Source organism: Neophocaena asiaeorientalis, unplaced genomic scaffold, assembly GCF_003031525.2.
Source record: "Neophocaena asiaeorientalis asiaeorientalis breed wild unplaced genomic scaffold, Neophocaena_asiaeorientalis_V1.1 scaffold433, whole genome shotgun sequence".
In the NCBI taxonomy this organism is placed as follows: Eukaryota; Metazoa; Chordata; class Mammalia; order Artiodactyla; family Phocoenidae; genus Neophocaena; species Neophocaena asiaeorientalis.
Window position 1 is genome coordinate 2,108,942 of NW_020175040.1, and position 18,810 is coordinate 2,127,751.

Below are 18,810 nucleotides of genomic sequence, written 5' to 3' on the forward strand. Positions count from 1 at the left end.
ATTAAATTAGGGTCAGCATTAGCCAGAGGGTCCAGCAGTCTGACGGGTTCACCTTTAGTTCCCACAGAAGAACACACCTAGGCAATATTTTAAGAGTCCCTCCCCACGCAGAAGTGCAGGCTGTGTGAATGTGCACTGGGCCATTGTGTGTGTTTGCAAGGAGAGGAAGTGAAGAGAGTAGAAAGAGACGGTCCTTAGACTCCAAATGCATGAGGACAGGGTGACCCCAGCACAAGGACGGCCCCTCAGTAGGCTGCACGGCCAGCACAGAGACCTGTTGAGGGTGGAGCTGGAATACTGCAGGCTACAAAGGAAGATTTTGAGCATTATTAGGGCACTAGAGTGTAAAAGGACCCCTTGCCACTTATTTCTGTAATAATAATCCCTATCATTATCATTTATTGAGCACTTAAATGCCTGGCGCGGTATCCATCTCTCTCAAGTGTCACAACTGTGTTATTAGCATCCTCACTTTATGAATGAAGAAAACAGACTCAGCACTCGCCTCGGCAGCACATACACTAAAATTGGAACGATACAGAGAAGATTAGCATTGCCCCTGCGCGAGGATGACACACGTATTTGTGAGGCATTCCATGGTTCTATAGCTGATTCACTTCGTTACAAAGCAGAAACTAACACACCACTGTAAAGCAATTATACTCCAATAAAGTTAAAAAAACAAAAGAAAAGAAATGATGGTCTAATCAGCCAAACACCTTTGGAAAAAAAAAAAGTAAACAGACTCAGAGAAGTGACCCAACTTGCTTAAAATCATGGGGTGTGGGCTTCCCTGGTGGCGCAGTGGTTGAGAGTCCGCCTGCCGATGCAGGGGATACGGGTTCGTGCCCCGGTCCGGGAAGATCCCACATGCCACGGAGCGGCTAGGCCCGTGAGCCATGGTCACTGAGCCTGCGCGTCCGGAGCCTGTGCTCTGCAATAGGAGAGGCCACAACAGTGAGAGGCCCACATACTGAAAAAAAAAAAAAAAAAAAAAAATCATGGGGTGATAATAAGTTGCAGGGATAGGATATGTCTGCAGGAGGACCTTTACTTTATTTCAAGCAAAGAAGACACCTGGGAAATCTTTGTATAGATGGGATTAACTCAAAATTTGTTTTTTTTTTGTACTTTGGCTGCACTGGGTCTTCATTGCTGTGCGGGCTTTCTCTAGTTGCGGCGAGCAGGGGCAACTCTTTGTTGCGGTGCGCGGGCTTCTCATTGCGGTCGCTTCTGTTTGTTGTGGAGTATGGGCTCTAGGCGCACGGGCTTCAGTAGTTGTGGCATGTGGGCTCAGTAGTTGTGGCATGCAGGCTCAGTAGTTGTGGTGCGCAGGCTCAGCGGCCATGGCGCACGGGCTTAGTTGCTCCGCGGCATGTGGGATCTTCCCGGACCAGGGCTCGAACCCGTGTCCCCTGCATTGGCAGGTGGATTCTTAACCACTGAGCTACCAGGGAAGCCCTTTTTTGTGTATTTTTATTCTTTATGTCTCTGATGATATTTTTCTCTCTTGTCTTACTGAGGGATGATGACCATTGTAACTCTGTTACTTGGCTCTCCCAAACTGTTGCTTGTGCAGCTAATTGGAAGTATGATATAGAGATAGGCTACACGAATGTTACCAATAATGATACAATACAAAAATGAAAAAAAATGTCCTTGCACTGACACAAAGGGATTACAGTTTTCTTGGGATGTAATAGTGACAGTTTACCACGAGCCCTAAAGACAGTCTACCTATGGCTCCAGTGAGGCTGATCACATCTCTAATGCAGCCCCCTGCTCCTCTCTTCCTATGTGTGAGCCAGGCTCTGGGTACCAGTCCAGGACCAGGACCAGTTGTCCTATCAGCCTATTAGTTAGACAGTGTGTCTCAGTGTCCATGTCCCAATACCCTCAGGGGTTTACATCCTCTAACAGAGCCTGAAAGGACAGGACGAACGCTGGTGGAGTGGAATCCTGAGGCTAACCGTCCCATGCATGGCTGCTCTTCAGCTCAGGGGGTCCTCAACAGTTTGTCCGCCGCTTTGGCTGATGTAGAAAATAGTAAACCAAACAGTTAAAATTCCTTTGCCCAAAAAAAAAAAAAAAAAAATTCCTTTGCCCAGATAGTTATGGAAATCAGCAAAGCCTTGGATTTTTCGGTTGCTAACCAAGGGGAGTCTGTGCCATTGCTGACACTTCATTTTGTACCTGGATCAACGCCACAGATGAGGTACAACAATTTCTATCCACGCAAAAAGAAAAGTGGATTATCAAGGAAGACTATCAAGGAAGACTCAGGCAGTTGTTGGGACGTGTTTTCATGGTCGGACCTGGAAAAATCCAGATGGTGCCTTGAGAGTGTCCTCCACCTCCTCCGTGTAATAATCTGTCACGCTTGTATGTTGCACAGCTTGATTTGTTTATCCAGAGTCTTAAATCTACAGAGCCACTGTCCTAACAAATGTTCCAACAAATGACTTAGAGACAAAAACAGAATGGACTTATGCTGATGGACATGCAAACTGAAAATCAGACCCACAGAAAAAATCTTGTCTTCAAGGAGAAACAGGCACAGTGGAGGACATCTGGATCACACTCACGGTCTCTCCTTTTGCTTTGGCTGATAGAAGACCAAAGGGGAGAGTGAGAATATATAAAAGGTCCGCACACCTAAGAAAAAACTATTTTTACTACAGGTATTATAACAAGCCAACATCAGAACTGGTTTTCAACCTGATTAATCAGTCGGTGACAACCTGCTTCAGTGAACTTGCCTCTGGAGCAGCCGGTTAGATGGAGCCTTGCCCCTAAAGACAGCCAGTCAGAAGCTGACTCACCTCTGACCCCTCTGCCGAGGCTGACTTGACACTCCTGCCTCTGCAGTGAACACAAACCACACGTCTAAGGTTGACAACACCCCACTCCCACCTTTGTGACAACACTAATCCGAGACAAACTCCTGCCCACAATCTCGTGATTATCCATCTGCTGTGCCCAATGAGGTCTCTGACCAGCTAACCCTCCTGCACGTAGGTGAGCAAGAACGTCAGCGCTTTTGATTTCAGATACTGAGCAGTGGTCTTATCCTTTAACAGCAGCCAGTAGCCAGCATTTAATTGAGAAACAGACCAAATTCATATTCACTGGTGAACCGTGTGTCCACATAGGTGTGCACTTAGCCCTATGTATGCACGGTTATCTGTCTGTACCTTGTCCTAGGCCATCACTCCTTCTGGGCTCAGTGTGTGTCTCCCATCCCTGAGTCCTCAACACTCAGCCCAGGGTCTGACACATCTTATGCCCCGACAGGTATTTGTTGAATCAAACTGCAGTATGATAAGAAAACACAGTATCTCTCTGATGGAAAGTATTAGTCTCTCTGACATCCATGTTACTCAATTGAATTGTACCTGTTATTTAAAAAGACTTACTTTCCCCTGAATTTTTTCTCCCTTCAGTTCTGAGAAGACCTCTCCTCATTTTCACTCAGCTCCTAATAACTGTTTTCCCTCAGGAGTCTCTTGACGCTGCTTCTCCCCTCGAGCCCAGGGCTCTTGCTACCTCCTTCTTCCTCCTTCCTTCAATGTATAATTTTGAATTTCTGCACTATATTTTCTCTCCTCAATATGTGTGTTTCCCCCACCCCTTTACATCTTCCTTACCTTAACAGCATGCTTTGTAATTTTAATTTTTAAAAATTTTATTTCATTGTGGTAAAAAACCTTAACATGAGATTTACCGTCTTAACAAAATTTTAAGTCCATGATACAGTATTGTTCCTTTTTTCTTGCTGTGGTGTGAGGTAATGGGCTGAACACATTTGATGGAAAGTTCATCTTTCCCCACTGAAATTGCCCTGACACCTTTGTCAAAAATCAACTGAGTAAAAATGTAAAAATTTATTACTGAACTCTTATTTCTGTTCCATTGATATATATGTCTGCCGTTGGTTTTATACCACTATAGCTCGATTACTGTAACTCTAGGTTTTAAAAATGGGTTAAATAAGTCCTCAAACTTTCTTCTTTTTCACAATTGTTTTGGCTATTCTAGGTTCCTTGCATTTACACATAATTTTAGGACCAGCTAGTCAACTTTAAAAAACAATGAATCTATCGATCAGTTTGGGGAATATCGCTATCTTAACAATATTGAGTCTTCAAATCCATACACAAGGAATATGTCTCTGTATATTTGGCTCTTTTTGATTTATTTTTATTTTTTTCAAACAAATGCAGAAGGAACCACTTTTTTAAATTAATTAATTTGTTTATTTGGCTGCATTGCCTCTTGGTTGTGGCACAGGGGATCTTTGTTGCAGCATACGGGTTTCTCTAGTTGAGGTGCGCGGGCACCAGAGCGCACAGGCTCAGTAGTTGCGGCGTGTGCGGGCTTAGTTGCCCCGCAGCGTGTGGGATCTTAGTTCCCCAAACAGGTATAGAAACCACGTCCCTTGCATTGGATTCTTAACCATTGGATTTTTAACTACTGGACCACCAGGGAAGTCCCCTATGTAGCTCTTTGTTAACTCTCTTGGGAGTGTTTTATAGTTTTCTGTGTATGATCTCACACTTTTTGGGTTGAATTTATTCTTACATATCTTACTCATTTCGATGTTATTGGAAAGTATTGTTTTTCCAGTTCCATTTTTGGAATGTTCATTGCTAGCACGTATAAATACAAATAAATTAAAAAAATTATTTATTTATTTGGTTGCATCAGGTCTTAGTTGTGGCTCGTGGGCTACTTAGTTGCAGCTTGCTTCCTCCTTAGTTGTGGCATGTGGGCTCCTTAGTTGCTGCACGTGGGCTCCTCAGTTGTGGCATGCATGTGGGATCTACTTCCCTGGCCAGGGATCACACCCGGGACCCCTGCATTGGGAACATGGAATCTTAAGCACTGTGCCACCAGGGAAATCCCACAATTAATTCTGTATGCTGATTTTGTATCCTGTGACTTTGGCTAAAATTAATGATTAGTTCTAGTATTCTTTTTGCTTTCTTTCTTTGACTTCCTTCCTTTCTCTGCCTCTCCCTCTCTCTCTCTTTGTTTTCTTGTAGCTTTCTTAGAATTTTCTACATGTAGGATTATATGATCTGTGAATGAAGACTATTAAACTCTTCCTTTCCAATCTGTATGGCTTAATTTCTTTTTATTGCCTTATTGCACTGGCTAAAACCTCTGTTTCAGTGTTAATAGGAGCAGCAAGAACAGGCACCTGTCAGTTGTTCCTGATCTTAGAAATAAGAGCTGTCTTTCACCACTACGTACCATAGCTGTAGTCTTTTCATAGATACCTTTATAAAAAGTTGAGGAAATTCCCTTCTAGTCCTAATTTGTTGAGAATTTTTATTGTGATAGGGGGTTGGATTTTGTTAAATGCTTTTTAAAAAATTTTCATTTTATACTGGAGTACAGTTGATTAACAATGCTGTGTTAGTTTCAGGTGTACAGCAGAGTGCTTCAGTTATACATATACGGTATCTGTTCTTTTTCAAATTCTTTTCCATTTAGGTTGTTACATAATGTTGAGCAGAGTTCCCTGTGCTATATAGTAGGTCCTTCTTGGTTATCCATTTTAAATATAGCAGGGTGTACATGTCAATCCCAAACTCCCTAACTATCCCTCCGCCTCCCCCTTCCCCCCGGTAACCATGAGTTCGTTCTCTAAGTCTGTGATATTTCTGTTTTGTAAATAATTTCAAGTCAAATGACTTTTCTACATCTATTAGATGATCATTTGGTTTTTGTTCTATATTAATATGGTTTACTATATTAATTGAGTTTTTAAAATTAAAGCCACCTTGCATTCCTGCACTCCTGGGATAAATTCCACTTGGTCATGGTATTATATATAATAATATTTTATGTTGCTGGATTCAGTTCTTTCACTTTTTTATCAAGAATTTTTGATGATATATAATCATTTTTTATGTTGTTAGACTCAGTTGCTAATTGTTTCTTTTTTTAAAATTAACGAATTATTTTTGGCTGTGTTGGGTCTTCGTTGCTGTGCGCGGCCTTTCTCTAGTTGTGCCGAGAGGGGGCTACTCATTGCGGTGGCTTCTCTTGTTGCGGAGCACGGGCTCTAGGCACGCAGGCTTCAGTAGCTGTGGCTCACGGGCTCTGGAGCGCAGGCTCAGTAGTTGTGGCGCACGGGCTTCGTTGCTCTGCAGGATGTGGGATCTTCCCGGACCAGGGCTCGAACCCGTGTGCTCTGCATTGGCAGGCGGATTCTTAACCACCGTGCCACCGGGGAAGTCCTCTACTGCCTCCTTGCCTCCACTATTTCTGATAAGTCACTGGCTGAGTGTATTGTTGTTCCCCTCTATGTGACGTCATTCTTTTCTTGCTTTTAAGAATTTTCTGGGGACTTCCCTGGTGGCACAGTGGTTAAGAATCCGCCTGCCAATGCAGGGGACATGGGTTTGATCCCTGGTCCAAGAAGGTTCCACATGCCGTGGAGCAACTGAACCCATGCACCACAACTACTGAGCCTGCGCTCTAGAGCCTGCGAGCCACAGCTACTGAAGCCCGTGCGCCTAGAGTCCGTGTTCCACAACAAGAGAAGCCACCACAATGAGAAGCCTGCACAACTCAACAAAGAGTAGCCCCCGAGGCTTCCCTGGTGGCGCAGTGGTTGAGAGTCTGCCTGCCGATGCAGGGGACACGGGTTCGTGCCCCGGTCCAGGAAGATCCTGCATGCCGCGGAGCGGCTGGGCCCGTGAGCCATGGCCGCTGAGCCTGCGTGTCCAGAGCCTGTGCTCCGCAACGGGAGAGGCCACAACAGTGAGAGGCCTGCATACCACAAAAAAGAGTAGCCCCCGTTCGCCACAACTAGAGAAGGCCTGTGCGCAGCAACAAAGACCCAATGCAGACAAACATAAATTCATTAATTAATTAAAAAAAAAGGATTTTCTGTCTTTCAGTATTTTGTCTATGATGTGTTATGGTGAGGATCTCTGTGACGTTATCTTACTTGGGATTTGATGAGCTTCTTGGAACTGTAGATTAATGTTTCTTCATCAAGTTTGAGAAGTTTTTGACAAATATTCAGTTGAAAAGAGATTTCCTGCCCCTTTCCCTCTCTCCTTTCAGGATCCCCATTATACCTATATTGGTAGCTTTCATGTTATTCCATATGTCTCTGAGGCTCTGCTAATTTTTCTTCAATTTTTCCCCCCTCTTTTCTTCAGATTATATAATTTCTATTGCTCTATTTCAAATTCATAGATTCTTTCTTCAGACTTCTCAAATCTGCTCTTATTCTAGGATTTCCCTAGAAGATCTCTGTTACATTTCTGGCTAGTTTTCTTATCTGCTGCTGTCCCAACCAGGACTAAAAGCTCAAGCTTAGGAGAGCTGCAGGCTTTTTCCATTTGCCACTCTGAGTGTGGGTTTTCCACCCTCTGCTCCCAAACATATCAGACCCCTTTGGCAAACAAAGCTGCTAGGATTCACAGCTAGTCCCACTCCAGTAGAACTACCACGCTGAAAGCTCTGGGCTGCAAGTCTGGGCAGTCTCAGGCCAGGATGTCACAGGCTGCCTGAAGACTGACTTCAAGTTCAGCTGTTTCAAGAAATTAAGCTCTTCTCAAATTGTTGTTTATCTTTGGTTGATTTCCAGAGATCTGAAATGGTTGGTTTTGACAAATTTATCTGTCTTTATAGTTGCTTTTTGGGGAGGGGATGTCTCCCTTCTCACTTCTCCATTGCTAGAAGTCTCCTGCTTTCACTTAGATTCTGGCCCACTGAGTGTTTACTGCCATAACAGTTCTTAGTTCAGGGGATTTTAAACATGTTTCACCTCACTTTTTTTTGGTATTTTCAGTGGGAGGATCAGTCTAGATATCTAGTCGGCCATACAGAGAGAGTTAATACTTTCAGTTTTTTATGACCATTAAATGAAATTTTTTATGTAAAGAATTAAGCAAAGTGTCTGTAACACGAAGGGCTCAAAGAACTTTAGTTATAACATCTGAATACTTGTATTGTAGGGATTTTACATACATTATTTTATTTAATCATATCTCTAAGAGGCAGGCATTCAAATTTTGATATTACCCCCCCCCAAAAAAAGAAAAAGATTTACTAGACTAGGGCCATACCAGGTAGTAAATGATGGAGTCAGGGTCTGGTGCCTTCTCCCCTTGGTCCTGCTCCCTCCATGGTGAGGGAGATTTCCGTGGTTGCTCTTTTGGGGTGGCCTGTAGACTATCTAGGAGATCATAAGGAATTAAATCCAGTATAGGTATTAGGGAGAGGGCTCATTGCTGTACTAGCTGGCAGTGACTCCAATCACAGTGGGACACATAGAGATTCCCAAAAGCAGACAGGGCTTTTGCTAAGACAGTTAACACATGAGTGCATGGTACCTGTGTGAGTCATCGAGAAGGTTTTAGGGCTCTGTATGATATTTGCCCACGTTCCAATTATATTTGCAATGAACAATTAAATCTGAACTAAGTGTACCACAAGAATACCTAAACAACTGAAATTCATTCCATTTAAAAGCTTATACAAATACTTGGGAGTTAAGTAGCAAACGTTGGGAAACTGGAACCTTTTGGATTGAGTCTGCCAAGATGGTAAAATTATTTGAGAGACTGTGAATCTGGTCCCCAGCCCTGAATATCCAGAAACTCTATTTGATGCTGCTGCAAAAGACTTCCTAACTGATGTCCCCACTGACATTTTCTTCTCACCTTTGACGCGTTCCTTATATCCTGACCTTGGCAACCTTCCTCAGGCATTCTCTCATCATGTTTCTGTGCACTTTCTCACTGCTCCGTCTTGTTCTCCTAATTCTTCATCCACCAGCCACTGTAAGCTGCTCCCATGCACGTGTGCAACTCTCAGCCCCACCCGTCCCTGCTCTTGTGGGCTCATTCACTCATCCTTCTCGCATCCTCTACTCCTAGCATCTCCTTCTCACCTCCAAACCTCTGCTTCTGCCTTTCTTTCTAATGTACTCCCCACCCTTCCCCAGCGCCTCCTTTCTTGGAGCACACTCTTTCCTCTATTTCTCTTACCCACATCTTACAGGTCCTTTAAAATCTACTCCCTTCCATTCACTCGGTGGACGTTTGTTCATGCTGTGAAGTGTGAGCTCCAAAGGGTGTGTTGGGTGTCCTTTCCAGGCAGTTTACAAAAAGATGACACTATCAGTTGTATTCCACATTTAGCCTAGTTGTGGCTCCACAGTGGGGGAAATCTCATTTTGCTTCAATTGACACATCATTTTTTCCCACTTTTGACTGCCTCCAACTTTAATATAATAAGTGGATCAGCCCTTCACTCCTGAGTTATACCTCCATCCCACGTAATCGATCCTAGTTTAGATGTTATCTCTACTGGGCCTATGACACTGCATAAGGTTATAATGAAAGTAACGAATATATACCCAGAGGAAAAACTCAGTTATAACCACAAGTGAGCCTCATAACTAGGGCAGTCATAAATTGTGTTGCATAATGTTCTTGCTCTTAAAATCATAGAACTATTAATGTTTGAGTGCGTTAATGACCTTGCTTCGCGCCGTGCAGGCAGCCAAGAGACAACGGCTTCCCTTTAGTTTAAAAAAAAAAAATGCTGCTCAAGTGCTTGGTTTGCTTTCAGCCCATATTTCTTTTTTTGGCCGTCTTTTTGTTACCCAGCATCTTTCCCGTGTTGTTTTTGCCAGTTAGGCATCAATGCAGATGGGACGAAATAAAGAATTGGCATCGCCATCATTTTACCAGTCCACTCAGCCTCCTGTCTCAGCCTCTTTCTTCCCATACTCATGGGAAGGTGATGGAGGGGTGGGAAGCGAGGTGACAGAGGGTGACGTTAGGGAGCGGGACGGGGATTAGACGAGCAAAGGACTTAATAGAAGGAGTGGGAAGGGTGGGGAGCCACAGAGGATGTTCAGAGTCACTTTAACCCACATTAGTGGGAACAAACCAGTCTTTCACCAGTCCCTAGTGGGGGGTGCAGGACCACACATATTCATGCCAGAGAAAAGAAAAAAATGCATTCGGGTAAAAAATTACTTAATAACCTCTGTAGAAGTTTGGTGGGTGAGGCAACACAAAGAGGACTGGTGTCCGTGGCATCGTCTTACGTCTGCTGCCTTTCTCTTCTGTTAGTCCAGAGAATCAGTTGGTTGCAAAAGCCCACGTTTCATTGGCTGAAGGCAGCCAAAGGCTTACTGCCTTTTCACCATATTTTACTTGGTGGGTATAGAAGGATGTTTCACTACTGTTCTTGCATTCCAAGCGACTTAAAAATTTGATAAAAATAACTTTGCTTTCAACAAGTCAATGGACTTTCGTTTAATCTCATCCGACTGTGCTCTAGAAATTAAGAAACAAAAGAGAATTGGGGGCTAGTTGTGTATATAGTTGAACTGAAATGCAAGAGGAAGGGAGAATATTTCATTTTCACTGAGGCAAACTGCTGAGAAAAATAAAAGGAGTTACACTCTTTTAGCTTCTTACCCAGAACATAAATCTCACTGTTGACCACAGCTGTGCTGAATCGGTACTTTGAGTACTTCATGGGTGCCTGCTCTGTCCATTGATCTTGGCTGGGGTCATACTTCAGCAGCTTGTTGCTTAATCGATCAGGTTCTTCATCAGGAAGATCCATCTGTGTGAAATTATGACAGCCAGTATAATAACGTACCACTTAGAGATCTTCGTGAGTACCTGAATGCAGTTAATCAAAGCAGACAGCCAAGGAGATAAATAGAGGTTAAGCGTAGTGAGTCATACTCACAAACACACCAAATCCCATGACTTGGGGATATAAGTACACTGTCAGTATCGGAGGAATTTATATTCTACGATAATGGGGCTAAGGTGTTGGGTTATTGCAGACAATCTGTGATATGAGCAGTGAGGCAATACATACAGCATTTTTTTAAAAAATGAAGCACTGCAAAGCCTTAAAAACGAAACCAAGCTTTTTTGAATAGTATTTAAAGTATAATTTTATTTTACCAAGATTTATAGTGGCGGATTAAATAATATTTGTGAGAAACTAATTTTAATAATTTATAAAGCATTTTTCTTTATAATATTTTTCTAATCCAAGTGGAAGAAAATTACAAAAACATTTGAGTGTTTTAGTAATGAGAGTATTTTTATACCATAATATAGGAGTGGTCTGAATTTAATTTTAAAGATACATGGATTAATAGAAATTATTTGCAATTATTTTTATGTGTTTATTTTATGTACGTATATATATATATATATATATATATATTTTTTTTTTTTTTTTTAATGACTAGGGAAGGTAGAAGTTGAATACACACAGATGTATGTACCTTTTCCTACTCCTGAACTTGAGGTGAAGTAATATTTTTTGTCTACAATGTGTTAGGACCTTCTATGACTTCAAGCTAAAGATGCTTAAGTGTCTTTTGCTTTTTGTTTTGGATGAAGGTGTTCAACAGAGAAATAATTTCCATACTTATGAAAGTTGTATGCAGTTAGTTTTAGCTTAGGGTTATAATCACTGTAGTGCAATCACTACCCCATGCTTTCTTGCAATTTAATGTATTCGGTACAGACTAGCAAAAGCTTTCGTTATGCAGTAAATACTGACGTGTTTGAAGACATTATAAATTAGGAAATACTGACTTTATTGTTTTAATTTTCCTTCTAATTTAAGTATTTAATATTTGCTTTAGTGGAAAAAAGCAAAGAAAAGCTTTTCTTTGGAGCATATCATGCAAAATTAACTATGTAAATGAATAGTTCTGAAAAAGCTTTATTACAAATAATTTGTCAGGTTTCAGCTACTAACTGTGATTAAATCTAAGCTACTTTTTGATACATAGCATGAATTTTAAAATGTATTAAATGTGACGTTTGTTATTAAAACAAGTATGATATACCATAAAAGGCAAAATTTAAGCTTATGAAATGATTTCAAAAGCACCAGTTTTATCATGAAGCGAATCTGGCGAAAGAAGAAATCACATAGGCTAAAATAAAATTAGTTTATGTCATGGGGACAGAAAATGAGCTGGTAAGATTAATCTTTATTAGAAAGACTGGTTGGCCAGGGCAGAAGGCAGCTGGAGTGAAACTTCTGTGAGAGCCCCAAGGCGCTCGGAGGGACACCAAAGAGAAGAGAAAGGGCCACTGTGGTCCCACTCCACTGACTTCTCCATCCTGTCTTGTGTCCCTTCTCTGGGCTTCAAGACAGTCTCTGGTTTCTCTATCTGCTGATGCCCAGCAAAGACATGAAGAGGTTAAAATTGCAATATACTTTTGTGGAAATGGTTGTGCCATCACAGGATGAACATTCTGGTTTCCCACTTAGAGTAAGAACTTTAATATGAAAAAGACCTAAGAATTCCTTGCCTCAGGACATACAGCTGTAAAGCAGAGAGAAGTGGGATGAGGATCCAGCTTCTTTGCCTCCTACTTAGATGCTCCTTACAGATAACCCCTCAGCATAAGCATCCTTCATAGTCAGCAAGGATGGGAAGGGTTATGAAGAACACAGCACAAATACTGAATGAAGTCATGCCTATGAATAACACTTTAAAACTCATTCTCCTAAGCTGCTTTAACACTTTAAAATCTTCCATTTAATATTCTATAACATAAAAGGCATTTTACCGAAATGTGAGTCATACTCTTTTAGTATTCAACGACTACAACATTTTTCAACAGAGCGGCCAGACTCAGCACAGCCATGCCAGTTAGGTACACAGGAAATTTCTTAACCTGAGGGGTCCAGCCTCCAATCACGTAAAGTTTATTATTCGCTGTTACTACAGCATGACACGCCAACTGTAGTGGAAGGGGGGACACCCTTTTCCAAGTGTCCCTTTCTACAGAGTACTTATCAACACAGTTTGTAATAAGATACTGGTTTTTAATTTTCATCTGTCCTCCTATAACATAGAGGTCGTTATGGATGGTGCCGAGAGCGTAGAGCTCTCGAAATTCTGTTGTGCATAACTTTTCCCAAAACTGGTTTCCTCTATCATGATACCTGTAAGTTAACAGAGAGAGAACCCAGAATTAGGTTTAATACAGAAACAACTTGCCAAAAAAACACACTTGTTTCTTTTCCGACGAAAAACGGTATGATTTGGTTCTGCTAATTGGAGAGGAAAAAACCATTAAGATAGTGATACAGGTTTGTGTTTTTTGGGGAAAAGAAATGCTGAACAAAATCTAATGTACACAGAAACAGTCAACCACACCCACCTAGAGAATTTTAGAAAAAAACAATATATTGAAAACGTATAGATTATCCAGGGACTAGACTTCATTTCCTAATTCTGGGAAAGAAAATTAAAAATAGGAAAGTCTTGGGCTTCCCTGGTGGTGCAGTGGTTGAGAGTCTGCCTGCTAATGCAGGGGACACGGGTTCGAGCCCTGGTCTGGGAGGATCCCACATGCTGCGGAGCAACTGAGCCCGTGAGCCACAGCTGCTGAGCCTGCGCGTCCGGAGCCTGTGCTCTGCAACGAGAGGCCACGATGGTGAGAGGCCCGCGCACCGCGATGAAGAGTGGCCCGCGCTCGCCGCAACTAGAGAAAGCTCTCTCACAGAAACAAAGACTCAACACAGCCAAAACAAAATAAATAAATTACTAAAAATAGCAAAGTCTTTCAGCAAATCATTTGCTAAAAGAGAATATGTAAAAATAAACATAAAAAATGTCTTATTCTGTTGACTAGAAGTTTCATTTTAATACTACATTCAAGAAATGTGTTTAGAGCAGAAAATCTGGAAATATTTAAATTCAGCTTTCTAATGGGATGATGCAGGATATATAGAATTTTCAGGGTTGTTCTTGTGGTTCTCCCTGGCTTAGAACAGAGGCAAGAGCATGCTACTGTATAAAAACCCACCTGTAGGTGTCTGCTGGGCATTTCTCAGCTGTTTTAATCTACTAGGTATGGTAATTCCAGTCATTTCTACCACGAATAATTATGTTGGTCTGAGAAGAGTCTTGGGAGAAGAGCAGGGACACTAGGTGATATGGTCTCTCAACACCTCCTAGAGTCCAACACAGTAAGTAATTATCTGAGTGTGTGCGTGTGTGTGTGTGTGTGTGTGTGTGTGTGTAGCATTACATGGTCACCAAGTGGATGAGTCTGTGCCCATCTTCTGTCTTGCCTCTTGACAATGGCAAGTCTATTTTCTCGAATCATGATCGGGACACGTAGTCTAAGGAGCACAAAAGTACCCATGGGGACAGTGGGATAAAATATGTAAAATTATTTCTGTTCTAGAAAATCCAGAAAGTATAATTGGAATTCAAAACTAAAACAAAACAAAAACCAGAATAAATATGGAAAATAAGAAAAAAAATTTGTTGTTTGGAAACAAATTTTGCATCAAACATGTGACAGTTAATCGTATTACAGAAGTTTTCCCCATTGTTCTAGGCCGACTGTTACGTTCTTCCCCAGAGACACCGTTTTCCTTCAGGCTGGACAGGGAAGTTGGAAGATGGTGCTTTTTTCCTGCAGGCATGTCTGCCTTGTCACAAACTGAATGCACACATTTATCAAACCTCATCATAGCTGTCTTCTATGTAATTCTAGGTAGGAAACCAAAGTCCCTAGCAGCACAGGTGATATTTTCACCACTATTTTTAATTGTTCTGGATTTTAGAGGGGAAGGGAGAATTAGGTGTCTACAGGTGGGGGCTACTGAAGCAAAGACAATGAATATATAAATAGAACTAAAAATTGGGTTTTGGTTTTCTGAGGCACGGTTTAAGAAAATAGGCCAAGAACAAAATAAATCCCACGAAGGATGGGAAGTACATGTTTGCTGGACAACTTGCTAATTGGATTTTTGTGTTAACATTTTGAATTAAAAATGGGGAGAGAAAATGCCCAGATGAAACTATAAAACTTATTATTTCGATACGACATAAAGAAGAAAATAATAGTGGCAAAAGCATTCAGTGTTCACAGAGGTTGACAGTTTAAAGACAACACTTACATCCTCAGCTGTTTGTCTACCAAAGTACGAGAGAGAGTTAAAAGAGATGGAAAGGTGTATTTTTTTAAAAAAGAAACAACCTGCTATAATGCTAATCTACTTCCTCTTTTAAGTCAAAAAGAAATATATCTGCATGGAAATGTGTAAACTACAGAGTAGAGGCACGCTGAAAAGCGTCTTGGCAAAGGTAATTGGGGTAAGGAGCAGAGATGATGTGGCAGGAGTGGACCAAAGACAGTGACCTTGGGTGGTACTGTCAGACCTTAACTATGCAGACAGCACTGGGAGTCTCATGTAAGCCTCAAGCAGGGCTTCTGATAATCTATTTGCCTTGCTGACAGTTTCACTAGTGCGAGAAGTGAGAAGCGCAACTGATAGTTTTACCCTAATTCTGACCAACGTGGAAGAGCTGTTGGTGATGGGAACTGGCGTGAGTTCAAGGCAGGAAAGAGAGGAAACGCGGGGTGTGTAGTTAGACACACGCATAAAAAGGGAAGCAGGCATTCAAAAACAGTTAAGAGGAAAGACTTTCAAGGATGAAAACACACTTTGAGAGGGTTGGACGTTGTTAACAATTAACTCTGATGGCAGAATTGTGGACTACCTTTATTTTAATTTTTTAAATTTATTTATTAATTTTATTTTCGGCTGCATTGGGTCTTCGTTGCTGCACACGGGCTTTCTCTAGTTGCGGCAAGCAGGGGCTACTCTTCATGGCGGTGCATGGGCTTCTCATTGCGGCGGCTTCTCTTGCTGCAGAGCACGAACTCTAGGTGCGCGGGCTTCAGTAGTTGTGGCTTGCGGGCTCTAGAGCTCAGGCTCAGTAGTTGTGGTGCACAGGCTTAGTTGCTCCGTGGCATGTGGGATCTTCCCGGACCAGGGCTCCCATGTGCCCTGCATTGGCAGGTGTATTCTTAACCACTGCGCCACCAGGGAAGCCCTGCACTACCTTTAAGAGGAAGAAAATAGGTATCTAAAGAACCTGAGGTTCTTGTACAGGAGGCTCTAAGGTGAAAAGAAGGGCACCCAGCCAAGAGCAAGTAGGAAACAAATGTCAGGGACCCAGAGGATCCGTCCCAGGAGAACCATGCCCCCTTTCCCACAAGCACCTGAAGGCCTGTACCTGTTGCTGCTCAGTGACAGCTCTGTCACTGCAGGCAGAGGGCCAGTCACTATCCAGCGCTTGTGTTCCCGCCCCCACTGCTGGGAAGAAGGGACACTTCCTCAACGTGTGAAGGTGACAGCGGGATGGGCCGAGAGCCTGAAGCAGGTACTGCAGTGAGGAGAGATGACAGGAAAATAGCAGACCTCTCATTCCTTCTCTGTCCCCACTTTGCTGTCGAGAATCACTTACCGACTGAAAAGTCTGAGAAACCGTGCTACGAGGGCCCAGAGAGGGGAGGGAGTGCAAGGAGAGCTCAAGGACCTACATGTACAATTCTTATTCACCCAGGTAGATTTAAGGGTTGAATTCTTGCTGAGTAACAGGAAACAAATCTTTCTGTCCTCACACACAACACCTAGACATACACTACTTCTTAGCAGGTACTCCTGTTCCTCTTACAGTTCTAGGGTTGAAGAATTCTTAGGCTACAAACATTTTACACTATTAGAGGTTTAGCAAAGACCCACTCATTAAGGGTACAGGATGAAGGACTTCCCTGGTGGCGCAGTGGTTAAGAACCTGCCTGCCAATGCAGGGGACACGGGTTCAAGCCTTGGTCCAGGAAGATCTCACATGCTGTGGAGCAACTAAGCCCGTGCGCCACAACTACTGAGCCTGCGCTCTAGATCCTGCGAGCCATAGCTGCTGAGCCCACGGGCCAAAACTAAGGAAGCCTGCATGCCTAGATCCCATGCTCTGCAACAAAGAGAAGCCACCGCAATGAGAAGCCCACACACCGCAATGAAGAGTAGCCCCCCGCTCGCCACGAGTAGAGAAAGCCTGCGTGCAGCAATGAAGACCCAACACAGCCAAAAAAAAAAAAAAAAAAAAAAAAAAAAAAAAAAAAAAAAAAAAAAAAAAAAAAAAAAAAAAAAAAAAAAAAAAAAAGTACAGAATGAAAACTGACAGATAAATAGTACTTTTTTGGTCAAGAAGAAAAATTATTACTCTGAATTGTGAACTAATAAAAGTCAGTTCAAAGGCGTCAGTGTTAATAAACTTTTCTTCTTGTTAAAAGTTATATTCAGCTCTTCAAAAACAAAGCAATTATAGCATATGAATAGTGAAAGCTGAGAGTGAAAATATACAAAGGAATCATAAAGTATATACATTTAACTTATGCAAATTCAACTATATGTTCTTAATAATGAAAAGGAGAGAAAAATAATTTTAAAATGTGGATGATTTCATTATGAATTTTACATCTGTGTAAAATACGTGATTACAGGGTAATTCTGACCACAGGCAATTTAAGATGTGATCACTCAGAAGTACTTCGGCTGCTAACGTCAAAGCAAGATAATTGAAACAAAGTTACAAGTATATGGCTAGATACAGACCTGTAGATTTCAACATTCTTGCTCTTTTGTCTGGAGAGTTTAGAGGCACTTGCTTCTCCAGCCACAATGATAGTGTTGTTCTCCATGACAACACCAGTACACACAGTGCCTAAACCCTCCCCATACTTGGGAGAGGAGATGAAATAGGTCTTGCGCAATGCAGGATCATAGCAAAAACTGGCATCTCCGTAGTTCCTGTGTCTCGACCTGACTCCTGAAGAATTGGTGCCAATGCACAGCAAAAGACTGGTAGTCTCCATGCCGTAACGGAGATTGAGAGAGTGCTGGTGAGGGGTCTTGATGGCTTTGAATGCGTTTTGAATGATGTCAATGCAATTTGCATCACACAGAAGCATTGTGTTCCTTTTCAGGGCTTGTCTTAAAAAAGAAGGATTTACCAGTTGCAACCTAACTTGCTTCAGAAGTTCCACAAGATGCTCTGTGCGCAGTTCTCGGTTATGATTTACCCATCTCAGAACTAGGTCCAGAACGCTCTCCTCTCTGGATATGTTCAGGTCATCTGATTTAATAAGCGTCAGAAATTGGTGCACTTCAATTTCTAGTATCTCTTCATGTAAGCTCACCTCAGCAAAGTGCTGATATAAATACTTCTTCGATTGATCAGCTAAATCCTCAGCTCCAATCTGCTTTGCAAAATGATAGATACCCAAACAGTTCGAGGCATCCATATGGTCCATCATATACTTCTGACACACACTGAAGACTTCCTCCATCTGCATAAAATAGGCGGCCATAGCCACAGTCTGTACATTGGCATTACTGATCTCCAAAGCTGCATGGTACATATAGTTTAAGATCACCGACACACTTTCTGCTGTGATGTCATAAAGTACGACTTCCCTCTGAGTACACTCGAGTAGTCCACAGGTAAACATCGCTTTGAAATAAGGACTAAATGCAGCCAGGACCAGCCTGTGGCAAGGGAATTTCTCCCCTTCTGCGATGAGTACAACATCAATCATCTCTGCTAGTTCTTTCATGTTCTTAATTTTATTCAGTAAATTCAAGCTGTGTTGGTATTTTTCTTTTCCCTCAGTCTTGCACTCCATGGTGTCCTCTCCAGTGTTTCTAAGTAAGTCTTCTTTAAATGTAGCTTGATTCTTGAGGTCCTGTTTACGTCTGATTACTCAGCAAGCAACAGAGATGTCATGTAACATTCCTGAAGGAAAGAAAAGAGGGAGTTTTCTTCTAAAACAAAAATTTTCTGTAATTTAAATATGCAGCATTAGTTCTTAGAAGTATTTATAAGTAAATATTATTCATTCCAAGCAGAGTAGTTTAACATTAAGACAACTACTTTGGTATCTAAAAATAACGTCGTTGATTGTAAAA

The 18,810-nt window shown here is 41.9% G+C and overlaps 1 protein-coding gene and 1 non-coding gene across 2 annotated transcripts in view; one reads left to right on the forward strand and one right to left on the reverse strand.

Moving 5' to 3' along the window:
* The window catches only part of KBTBD12 (kelch repeat and BTB domain containing 12), a 43,840-nt gene extending 25,313 nt beyond the window's left edge, over window positions 1–18,527 (reverse strand). Inside the window, exons 1-3 of the mRNA XM_024763410.1 lie at window positions 17,458–18,527; window positions 12,711–12,981; window positions 10,464–10,614 (exon numbers count right to left, since the gene is read on the reverse strand). Of these exons, the coding sequence (XP_024619178.1) occupies window positions 10,464–10,614; window positions 12,711–12,981; window positions 17,458–18,527 (1,492 nt within the window). The remainder of the gene's footprint in view (window positions 1–10,463; window positions 10,615–12,710; window positions 12,982–17,457) is intronic.
* On the forward strand, window positions 498–604 carry LOC112412008 (U6 spliceosomal RNA). The gene has a single exon (XR_003005713.1). It is a non-coding gene; the product is annotated as a U6 spliceosomal RNA (small nuclear RNA).
* Window positions 18,528–18,810: the final 283 nt, after the last annotated feature.